Source organism: Boleophthalmus pectinirostris, unplaced genomic scaffold (genome assembly GCF_026225935.1).
Source record: "Boleophthalmus pectinirostris isolate CB_2022bp ecotype Guang Dong unplaced genomic scaffold, ASM2622593v1 HiC_scaffold_12, whole genome shotgun sequence".
Classification (NCBI taxonomy): domain Eukaryota; kingdom Metazoa; phylum Chordata; class Actinopteri; order Gobiiformes; family Gobiidae; genus Boleophthalmus; species Boleophthalmus pectinirostris.
Window position 1 is genome coordinate 31,798,234 of NW_026571018.1, and position 12,950 is coordinate 31,811,183.

At 37.5% G+C, this 12,950-nt stretch overlaps 1 protein-coding gene across 1 annotated transcript in view; it reads left to right on the forward strand.

Annotated features, from left to right (window-relative positions):
- septin8a (septin 8a) overlaps positions 1–12,950 on the forward strand; it is a 74,294-nt gene continuing 61,344 nt past the window's right edge. Inside the window, exon 1 of the mRNA XM_020925035.2 lies at positions 1–161. Within this exon, the coding sequence (XP_020780694.1) occupies positions 132–161 (30 nt within the window). The 5' untranslated portion in view covers positions 1–131. The remainder of the gene's footprint in view (positions 162–12,950) is intronic.

Here is a 12,950-nt window from a genome sequence, read left to right on the forward strand (position 1 = left end):
TCCGTCTCTTCCTCCTCTCCACACCTCCACGGCTCTGCTCGGGCGGCTGCTGTAGTTTAGGCCCGCGCAGAGAGAGACGAGGGCTGCTCCCCTTTCGCCCCAGTCCCACACCGACCGCCGCACACCGCACCATGGCTGCCACGGACGTAGACGTGTTTTCGGTACGTTCAAACCCGCATGCCTCTCTCGCGTTTTCCTTCGCAGACTTCACAACCGACGCAAACGCTTTCGGACTCGCTGGGTTTTCATTCGTAAATGTGTTTCGGCGTAGCGCAGCCGATGTGGGTTTGTAGCTCGGCAATGTGGGGTTGGAAATGTGGAGTCAGCCCGAGCTAGAGGAAAATTCTGTGATTTATCGTAAAACTTTAAGCAAATCCTTGTCATAGCTGCGTATTATTTCGTATTTTCGTGCGCTTGTCTGCGTAAATCTCCGTTTTACGCAGGCGAGGCACCGGTGGACATATGGGCGCAGCGTATGGCACACTAAACTGTTTACTGTTGACTTCAGGAGTAGCCTACTATTGCTGCTACTATAAGATTTAGCCTACTTATTAAGATGTTCTGCTGCTACTCCTAATCTACTACTACTGCTACTACTACTACTACTACTACTACTGCGTACGAAAGGAGTTTGTTTTACCTATAGATTGGGGACATTTCAGGTCACCACAGCATATTTGAGCAAACCTACAAAGAGCAGTGCGCTATGTACCCTCCTTTTCACAAAACTAGCTATAACCTAATAATAAATAGACTTAAAATTCTTGTTATGTCTCTATGTGTGCCTATGCGCTTGGGTTTTTAATGGATAGGCGTTTCTAAGTTGGTGCAATACAAGTTGATTGCAAAAACACAAGTATGAAGCAGGTAATAAGGACCGAATCCTGCAAGACACTGTAATATCCCCGTGTTTAGACAGGTGGGAGTGATGTAATACAGGAAAACCATAAACTGTCAAGATGCTATAGGCTCATATGGTGTGCAGTGTCAAACTTTTAGCATAAATACTGTTATACTTGTTATTAGGAATTGGCCAATCTCACGGATGGCTATTCTTAGTCATAATTACAGTTTTGATGATAATTCAATGTATGTTGGATGGAACAATCATTTTTGAGGGTCAGTATTTATCATTGGCACTTTTTCTTTGTACTAGTGGGGAACTTTTGTAATTTTTCTGTTCTTCTTTTACTACTTCTGCTGTTTTTTAATTGCAATTAGTGTTTTTTTTTAGCTGTATTTTACATTTTATGGTTTAAACTTGTTCTTAAACCTGTTCTTTTGACAGTATCATAAATCAATTTCAGTATTTTCGTTTATCGTCTATATTTTCTTCAGCAATATATCAAGCTTGAAACTTTGTAACTGTGACAGGCCTAGCTATTACACTGCTTGTGGGTGGATACTAATTTCTAGGCTCTATGCAGTAGAAGTTAAGGATTTAAGGATTTAGAAATGGTGATTACTTCATGGCAGAAGCTGTGAAGGATCTTGGTGAATTAAACACTGAGTGGTGCTGGGTTGTATGGATAAAATCAGATTACACTTGTTAGGTTTATTGCAATTGAGTTAACAAACAAGTTGAGAAATGTACTAGAGATATGCCGATATATAGGGATGATATTTGCACTTTTTGGAGTATCAGTTGTCGGACTTTAATCTCCAGCACAGGCCGATACTTTGTTTTGGCTGATCTGCTTTGAAAGGATTACCCACAAGGCTTAATTTTAACACTTTAATGGAATGAGATTTGGAATTGTGGTAAATAAAGAATGTGGATGTGTTTGTAGTAAATTCAAATTACATAATTTGAGAGTAATTATCAAAATTTACCTTATATATTGGCTCAAAAGTATTGGCAAAGATTATTGGCCATCGGTTGCTCTGGATTTTAAGCAATCGTAATAAAAAACCCTATATTTATTTATTTCTAAAGTGTACCAAAACCATAGGAGGATAAATTAAAGGGACAGTTTGGAATTTTGGAAATAGGACCTCGTTTCCTACTTTCCGAGTGTTGGAGATGTGTGGAGATACTTTTTAAAATATTCCATCCAGTCCTTGTATTTGCAGACGTCGCTAATCTATTATTACACCAGACTGTCGATGTGAATGTCTGTGTCTATAGAATAATTTTAGAAGTAAAACCAATCTTGCATTTGAAGGATTTATGTCTGAGCAGCAGCAGCGAGTGGTACTTCCTGCTAGAAAGCTTGGCAGCCGCGGACTGATATATGAGAAAATAGTCCCTCAACATCTGACTATTCATGAGATGCAAGGTTAGTTTTAATTCAAACATTATTCTATCGACACAGACATTTACATCGACAGTCTGGTGTAATAATAGATTTGCTTCGGGTGTTTTGTGGAGTGGGTGAGACTGTTTTTAGTGGCAGGATAACTATGGCCATTGACATGCACTATCCTATCACCATCGACCTCTGCAAATACAAGGACTGGATGGAATTTTCAAATTAAGTCTCTCCACACGTCTCCAACACTCTGGATCACTAGGAAATGAGGTCCTATGTCCAAAATTCCGAATTGTCCCTTTAAAGCTGGACCGTGGAACATTTCTAGCTGATTGACCACTATGTGCTTTTGTGAATGGGGAATATTTATCTATCCTGCATTTATTTGGATAGTTAATCGCTGATGTTGTCACCTGCTTGTCTCCATGGAGATTGAGAAGTTTAATGCCATGTTCTGAAACATTCAGGCAAAGCAATAATATCTCTATAGTAATAAACAATAAGTAATACGTTTAATATTGCTATTTTTTTAAGGCAAAGCTACAAAGAATTTCAGCTTTTTCTTGAGTACTCATTTCACTCTTTAGAAGTATTTTTGGCTACTATCTACGGTAAGAGTTTGACCATTTGCTATAAATTGGATGCAGACTCTTTACTTCAAACTGATGAATTACTGTTACGCTTAAAGAACAGATTTTGGCCGCTCCTCTCGACCATACAGTCTCGCTATAGTGCACAAGCAGCACTTCTTAAAATCCGGACAGGTTCCAAATTTGGGGTACAAGTTGTCCCTTTTATTGCCGACTCTGTGTTTTTCAAACGCCTCCTTTTAGAATACCAAATTAGGGGATTGATTAAGGCTAAAAATGCTGAGAATGCCGTGTAACCAGCCAGTGGAATGAAAACGTGTGATGGTTGGCAGCTGTAGTTTGCCGGTGATGCCACTTCCTGCTGAACTTTGTGAGCTAAGTGAGAGTGCATTCGACAAACATGACATGGTTTGGTGGTGTTTGTGGAGCTGCAGAGGTAATTATCTGCAGCCATTGATAAGGGAATGTTGTCAATGTAAACTCGATGGAAAAACTACAGCTTTTGTGGGACACTGGAATCAATGAGAATGGGCTATTATTGTTTCCAAGTATTGATTAGGAGAGGTGAAATAGTTGTCAAAACACGTACTGCTACTACTACTACTACAACTTTACCACTACTACTACTACTTCACCACCACACAATTAGTACTCGTAGCAGCAGTAGCATTATCACAATCACTGAACTCAAAAGGCCATACCCACTTTACAATCAAGGCAAAAATGTTCATATTACTACTTGTACTATGGCTACTGCTTTTACTACTGCTGTTAGTACTAGTATAACAGATTTTAAAGCACCACTTAATATCCATTTTGGCATTGTTGTAAGTATATGTATCAGTACCACCCAGATACTTTTAAAATGATCTTTTAAATTCAAACATTGTGACTGTCATTTATTCGTTACTACTAGTAGAAATACTACTAACATCATTGCTCCTACTACCTGCATACTACCTTTACTGCTATTAGGCCAAAATGGGAATCAGCTGGAAAGGTCCCCAAGCTGCAAAGTCCCCCTGATTTGTACCCTCTATGAACTAAGTTACTATATTTGTTCATGTTGAGCATAAGCAACATAAGGACTTTAAAGCCAGGGGGACGCTCGGGCTGGTATTCATCACATGACACCTGACATGAGTTGATTATGTTCAGTATTTGGTTAAAATATTTTGCTGATGATGTTAAAAATACAAAGAAAAGTACTATTTTCCCAGTTAAAGGCGCACTGTAAAACTTTTGTTGTGGTGGATTTACCATCTGCTGATAGTTATAAGTCAGATCTATGGAGAAGTGAGCAAGAATGCACGCAATGCCATGTTGTGGAACATCCCAGACAAACTAATAATGTAATATATTCTCCATGGAGACTAGCAGGTAGTGTATTCCCATCAGAGAAGCTACATAGTGAATCTTTAATTCAGTAAGTACCAAGTCATTTAGCCTCTTGTCCGATTAACGTACTGTTCAGAGCCTATATGTTGATGTTATGTAAGGATGTTGCCTGTTAGACATGTTCGTGTGGAGTGCTCACTGATCCAGAAGACATGGACTTGACTTCTCTCATGAGGCCCTCTGCGTGGTGCATTAAATCTAATTAGCTTTTTAAAGACTTGGAGGCGACACATTGGGCTGAGTAATGCCTAAGAATAAACAAAGTACCTTTTACAATGGTGACTTTGCATCCGGAGAGGACAACAGCACTAAAATATTTAGAGTGGTCAATAGGGTTGGGCATGTTTCATTACAAATTCAGAATCAGAACAAAGTAGCAAATTGTATGAATTAAATAATTTATCACTTGAATTAAACATTATCAGATCTCTTTAAAATCTGTTCATGTTTTTTTACATCTCTAAAGTATTTGCTAAAAACGTCACTTAAATGCATGTGATTCCAAGATGTACCAATACTGATACTGAAAAATTTGCTGGAGCTGAAATCGGTTGTTCAGTGGTTATTTGAAGGATAAATAACCGTTACCGAACACAACTGGATCTCTTGTGTAATAAATTTACTGTGTCTTAAATAAATAAAAGCCATTTCCTGTTCTTACACTTAGATAATAGGGATGTAACAATACTAACATCTGATAATCCAATATTTTATAGCAGAGGGAAAATACACTTTTTTTCATATCTTAATCCAAAGATTTAACATTGAAAAGTGCTTAATAATAGTTATTTCTTCATGTAATGTGCACTGAAACGAAGCAAAAGATCATGGTCTAGGTAGTTCCCTCTGCTTTTTATTCTATTGCTGCCCGGATATTGGCAGATAGTCAAAGTACGGAGCTGAAAAAGCTGGATTGGTACATCATTAATTCTTGTACTATTTCAGCAATCCATGTTCTAGTGTCCTCCTAAATGTAACTCTAATAGACTTGTTTAAAATGTGCACTTTGAGCTGAATCTTGATGGAAACTTCTAATTTAATATTTTTTACTGATTTGAATACAGAACTGTTGTTGAACATTGTGAGTGCACTTGTACATGCGCTAAATAAAACTAGACTCAATGTTAAACACACTTTACTGTTGTGCTGAAGCTAGCTGAACGTGTTGCTCTAAACTCATTGTAAATCTGCCAAACTGATCATTTGTAACTAGTTTCTGCAGGTGATAATTGGTGCCTGAAAGTTTAACTTAACCATAAATGTGTCAACATCTTTGTCAAGCACACTTCCTGTGTGACGTAGTTTGTTCTCCGCAAATATTTGAGATGTCTGACAGTCAAGTGTAAAAATATGTATGTGAGCGAAACCACAGCTATTCAGTCCTTTTTGCTTCATTGGTGGTGTTTTCATTGGCTTCTTATTCTTTATTATTCACAGTAATGGCACAGAGTGTTTTGAAAGTACATTATATATTTATAAGCTGGTATTTGGGGCCATTTTAGTGCTGTGTTTTAGAAGTTTGCTCACGAAGCCACATTTCAAAGACCCAAAGTTTGTGACCAAACCTCCCGTGTTCTTTTAATCCTCATTTATTTTGTAGTTTTATCGTCTTTTCCCTTTTAATACAAAACTATGCTTTATAATGATATATAGAGATTCCTTTCCATTTGACAATAAAAACATGCGAACAAACATAGAATTGTAAGCGTGTGCATAGCAAGTTTTATATTTGATTTTTTTTAGCTGTTGTGTGAGTGGTAATTTAAAAAGGGGTTATTATGCGAAAATCTATTCTTTCAAGCTTTCTACCATGTTGTTCCTTCATCAAAAACATGCCTGAGGAGGTTTGGAGATGTCATCCATGCATGTTTGAGTAGTTTTGCAATCTCTCCTGGGCCCTTATTCCCTCCTTACTAGCTGTAAGATTCCGTCCAATGCTCCACCCACAAGCCTAAACCACCCACGCTCTCACACGTCAAGTCTCCATAAATATACAAAAGAATGACACAAAACATTACACTACAACTTCACAAATCTGACATGATGTGTTTCATTTGCAGGATGCACGCTGAGTGTGTTGTGATAGCGCTCTGAAGGGGCAGTGACTGAGCAAAAAAAACCTAAAACAAAACTGAAACTAATTAAATATGTTTTTGTTTTCATTGAGTATAGCATGTCTCAAGAGATCGAGGATTTAAAGCTGGAATGATGAGAATATTTGGTGAATTTTATCAAGGGGAATGACGTTATTGCCCTTCTTCCTACGGGATTTGACGCATTACATATGTCACAACAAAATAGCAGCGACTTGTTAAATAAAAAAGTACCCGACTACCGCTGAGTGAACGAATCCTAATGCTGCGAGGTCAGACGGTTTTCATGAAGTGAAACTGGCTGATGAATCAGGCTAGTAATCGGTGCAGCTTGATATTGATATTGACCTTGTGTTGGGTGATATATCAATTCTAATATCAGTGATGTCAAAGGGTTTATCACGGATATTGGTACTGGTCAGATATCAGGGATTGAGCGGATATTTGGCACTGATGTTTGGCCCCAGTCTGTGCCTCTATGTCCTTGTGCACCAGATGTCTCTTTTTGAACAGACAAATGAGTCAAAATTGAAATAGACGAGCAATTAGTCTAAAAATATGGTTGCGGGTGGGCCCAGACACAATTTCCACAACGAATGAGATAATGAGACAAGATGAGATTTGGATGTTTTTAATAAATACGGAAATTAATCGCACTGTTGAGTTCACACTCTTTTTACGTGGGCTGCTTTATTTAATATTTTTGCTGTGACTGTAGCTCTGCTTTTTGGAATTACAGCTTGTGTAACTCAGAAGCAAAATAAGTAACTCTTTTTTTTTTTTTTTTTTTAGACAATCCAAATGTAAACTCATGCAAAATGAAACCTCACAAGATCATTTTTCTCATGTGTGCACAGTCTTGTCCCATTGTTATTACACAGCCATGGAACAAATGAACTGTAGCCCAAATAAATACGCTTTGTTATAATTTTTTTTTACAAAAGTGATGTTAATTTGTGAGTATAACTTACGTAAGCTCTTTAAATTCATGGGTGTTTCTATCAGTTAATATTGTTTATGGACTACGGCAGCAGGACTAATAATAGTTGTCAGTATTGATACTTTGCAGCTGATGTCACCAACATTCCTGGGATGTGATGCTAACTGTAAGCACTGCTCTATCTGAGGCTTGTTACTTTAATCTGAGCTTTTAGAGCTAGTTTAATTGGAACCACAGTACTGTAGGTGAGCCAATTTGTGCTGTTAAACAAGTGTCCCTTAAATAATATTACTCACAGTCTAGGTAGCATTTGCCAACAGTTTTTCAGTTAGTTGCTCTCACCTTTTTTGTTGAAAATCAAACTCCTAAACGGGACTGTGAACAATCGTAGTGATCACACACTCCTGAAAATGTGCTATTTAAATCCATTTTGTATTTTTTGTTTTCAGACGATCCTAAAACTTTTTTGTGTGCGTTGTGTCACAATGGTAACTTCTGAACATTCGATCATACACATACACGTAGAACACGGAAATCAGCTGGAAAGTTCCCCTGAATTGTACCCTTTATTAAACTAAATTACTTAATCTATATACATATAGAAAAAAAAAAATCATTATATGTACTGTATTAATTGCACACGCAAGTTACAGTATATCTCAACACATTTATTCATAAATAAAAACAAAACATGCAAAAATTTGTTGTCTTAAACACACATAAATAGAGTAAATACAGTGTGTCAAATTATTCCTCAGAATAGTCCACCAGTGAGGCACACTGCCTCAGTTCGGGAAGATCAGTAAAATGACATAAACAGGACCCTACAATTGGTCTCACTACATTCATATTTCATTTTATTATGATATAGAATGCTGGTTTTCTAACTCAATACATCACATACTAAAGGCCGGTGAGAACGTCCCCACTACAGTTTCCCCGTGTATGGCCCAAGAAGGGGACACCCGGAGGGAGAATGGGACGCTCGAGCCAGGACTTTCAAGCCAGGGGGACGTTTGAGACATTATTTGTAGAACATCCTCGGCGTAATGCCACTGCAAAGCATCATTTGACTCCAAAAATCTGTATTGGACCATATTTTTAGTTTGCCCTGAGCTGTAGTTTCCATGTTCCTCTGATGCTGTTTTAGTGTGTGCCCTCTGTGTTTGTGACTCATTGGTGCTGTTGACTGACTCTACATAGATGTATTTATATAGATGGACTATACAGGGCTCCAGTGCCAGAGGGAAGTGTCACATCCAATGCAGAGGCAGTGATCAGAGCTGAGTGAGGCCTACAGACACGCTCAATATCTTTACAGAGAGCTGAGCGGTCAGACTGGTTTGAGGCAAAAACTGATGTTATCAATAGAGAAATTGGACATAACATCCAATGAGTCTGCTCTAACCCAAATGTTATAGATGCACTGTGTAACATTTTGGATGAGAATACAGTACCTGCTTGATTCCATGGAGAGGTTATTGCTTCACTTTGAATGTTCCACAATAAGGCTTTAACCTATCTATCAATTTTATGTTTTATTGTTCAAAAATACCTTCAGAAACATGGATTCTTAGTGTCATCCGATCTCTAATTTTGCCTGGTTGCGTCACCTCTTTGTCTCCGTGGAGATGAATCAATTTGATATCGTATTGTTGAACATTCAGGCAGCAGATGTTCCACCAGAAAAGTTACGCAGTGAACCTGTAAGTTCATGTCAGTGCAAAGCATCAATTGACTCAAAAAAATCTATGTTTCAATCTTGCATGAGTTTCAGGAATGTTCCACAATCTATTTTGCAGATTCAATTACATTTTTACTGTTCAAAAATACCGTCAGAAACATGGATTCTTACTGTTATCTGACCTCTAACTTTGCCCGGTTGCATCACCTCCTTGTCTCCATGGAGATAAATCAATTTGGTACCATATTGTTGAACATTCAGGGAGCAGATGTTCCACCAGAAAAGTTCCGCAGTGTATCTGTAAGTTCAGTCACAATGTTTAAGAAAAGTTTAGTGCACCACACATGCACATTTTGTATTTTTGCAGTCATATTGGTGAAATCCTTGGCTGGGTTTTGACATGATAACTGTGCTCACAATTTAAATGTGTATTGTATTTTTTCTGCTGTTGAATGGCACCCTTGATTTCTGTTGTGAAGTCTACAAAGTTTAAAGATGGTGAAAGTTATTGCAGAGTCTTGTGTGTGCGTGCACCATTCTTTCCTATATTTCCTCCATCATGTGTTCTCTCCTAGATTCTTTTTTTCCCCCCGTTCCCTCTTTCTCATGTCTCCTGCCTAATCTCTCCTATCCTCTCCTTCTCTTCTAGTGACGTGTCTTTCGGCTCTTTCATGGGCTCCGAATCTTTTGGAGCTGTTCAAGACACTGGCTCTCTTACTATTTATTTGTATGACAGAAGCCAATGTGAGAATTGAGAGAAATAAAATGTTAAAAAGTTAAAAAGCAAACTGTTATTATGATGCCAAAGATGTTTATTGTGCACAAAGCTCTCAGTCACTCTCTCTGCTTCTGTGCTGATTCTTGTTTTGGTTGAGTGTTCTTTTAAAAAAATCATCCTGTTCCAACCAGCCACATTAAGAAACCGTTCAAAAGACTCGTTCACCAAGGCCCTCTCTTTCTTTCTTACTCATCTCCTCTTTCCTAGCTCCTCTCTCCTCGGTTGTAGATGAGTGTGATGTGTTTTAGTGTTGTTTGTTCAGGCGGTGAGTCAGAGACAGAAAAATGATCACAAAGATGAGATCGTAAAACAGACATCTCCAAATCAGTCTGAAACCATCTAAATTATTTTATCATGTGCTAAAAGAGCTATGTCACGTCCTGCACATTCCACAAATGAAAGCGTGTCAGGTGTAAGAGGCTTCTGTCTGGTTTGCAGCTGTTAAATGATCCCCTAACTTTACGATATCTTGTAAAAATCATGTTTATTACCTTTATTAAAGGTGCATTGTGTAACTTTTCTGGTAGAGGGTCTGATGCTTTTCTTCATGGAGATGTTATTGCTTTGTCTGGAATGTTTCACAGTGAACAGTTAACAGATTTTTGATTGCGATTTTTGATTTGTGTGTCAAACGATCTCTAAACTCATACAATCGAGTTGAAATGATAAAGCTTAACAGTTTCAAGTTTATTTTGGGATATATTTTACGTAAATATGTATATTTATTTAATTTTTGAAATATAGAGATTGTATAACAGATAGATATGTAGGTTATGTTGGATCGATACATTTACGTTTTTCTATACCTTATTTCATGTTCAAAGTTTATTTTATTCATTTTATGTTTTATACATCGCAAAACTGCTCTAAGGTTCATATTTTGTAGCTTATATTTATTTTCAGTTTGAAAGTTTTATCAGTGACAAAGTGTTTTTTGTTTGTTTGAGTAATCGTGATTTCTATATTGACAGAAATAACTGTGATAATGTTTTTTTCCATAATCAAGCAGCCCTATTTCACAGTATGGTATTAAACTTTTCTATCTTCATGGAGACCAAACCAGACCAACTTATAGGTCAAATAACTTTTTTTTGAGCTATAAAACCACCTATAATCGAATAAATGGAAGGTAGATCTATTTAATGTCATACTGTGGAACATTCTAAGCAGAGCAATGTCCCCCAACCAAAAAGTTACAGTGTACATTTAACCTAAAGTATGTTTGTGCTTCTTCTTTTTAGCTGGATTTGATTGATCAAAATTATATTGTGACTGATGTATTGTATAATGCATATATTACAGACTGAATACCACAGGTGGGACTTGCAAGTCGTGACTTGGACTCGAGTCAGTCTTGAGTCACTATTTTTTGAACTTGAGACTTGACTTGATAAAAGTGACTAAGACTTGGGACTTGACTTGGACTTGAAGGTCAATGACTTGGGACTTGAAAAGACTTGAGAAGCACTTTTAAATCTGAGTTCTTGCTTTTCAGACCATAATGATTCACACTAAGATCTTGTCAAGATTCTATAGCTCTTTTTTATTTATATTTATTTTACTCTGTAAATACTATACAAATATACCATGATTTTCTAAGTACAATCTTTCTTAAAAGTCATATAAACTGCAACAATCTAAGCTATATTTGGTACTTTATTTTAAAGACTTGAAATGACTTGAAGCCCAAAGCAGATGACTTGGACTTGACTTGGACTTATGGGCCAGTGACTCAAAACTCAAGTTAGACTTGCCTGTATTTGACTTGGGACTTGACTCGGACTTGAGGTCAAAGAATTGAGACTTATTTACTTAATTTTCAATTGGTTTGAATTAAAACCGATAATAACCAAGACAGAATGTTAACATTTACACCATTTAACACAAAAAGACAAATGTAATTCTCCAAAGTCTCCAAACAACATGCTCTTACAGCAAAGATAAGAGTAGAACCATTATTTGTGCCACAATAGAGAAATTCCAGTGTTGCAACTTACGGTTTAAGAACTGTGAGTGAATTGAAATAGGCACTGAAAACTCAACATACATTTATATTAGAGAATGAAATTAAATACAACACTATGCAAGTATATTAAAATAAAACTACCAAAACCAAGCCACTGGGTGATGTAGTCAATAGTGCTACCTTAAATTCAACTGGAAACTATCTGGTCCAGTTTGCGACAGGATTGACACGTGCTATTATATAAAAAGCTGTAACCTAACCACAAAACCACTGATGTGTGACCTGTCCGTTTGTCTGCTGTGAAACAGTCAGACCGAAAGTGAAAGAGGAGACTTTCAAGACTCTAACAACTGCTCTGAGACATTTCATTTTATTATGTTGAGTTACATTTCCAAAACTAACAGCAAATAGGTTTACGTTTGTTGTTCTCAATAAGGATTCAGTTCAGTTGAAATGACTGTACAAAGCAACATCCTACACATTTATCAGGGTTAGTGCTCATTCTTTGATTGCTTTTGGAGGGCAAATGAAACATGATTTACGCTTAGAGATACAGCACAGAAAATGTTAATGTATTAAGAAATATTTATTAAGCTTTGAGTGGTGCTGTCCTTGGGTTGCAGAAATACTGGGAATAAGGTGAACCCATTTAACTGAGAAGTCCACTCTAAAAGATACTCAATCTTTCTGTGAATAAGACATTTGTTATGAGAATTTATCATGGTTTAATAGTGTATGATTTCTATAATGGATATACCTGGACAGAAACAATCCTTCATAAGCAAAGGATTTGTAGGGGCCTGACACCCATACCCTACCCGTAGACTGTATAAAGAAGTGGATTGAGGGAGTATGACGTCATCCATAGTGTTTTGCTCCAGCCAAATGAAGCTCATCGAGGCTACAGTTACAGGGGTACAGGGAGCCAAGTTCCATATTTGGAATTCTCATGGCAACCAAAGAGCCGATCTGGAGCGAGGCTCGTCCTGCCTGCACCACTGGTTTAGCAGGGGACAGGCGGTTAGGAACGCTGTCAATCAAACGTGTTGCTAACGCTAGCGGGAGAGACCTCGGGGGGGAAAAAGGCGCGTGATTTGTTTGTTAATGTCCATATTTTGCTTTACAGACAAAATGGCACCAGGATCAAGTATAGTCTGTTAATATGAACATGCTAAGACCAAAATGACGAAGCTCACAGCAGCAGTTAGAGAGAGAGGGACAACGTGAAACAAAGTCAGTCCGTGCTAGA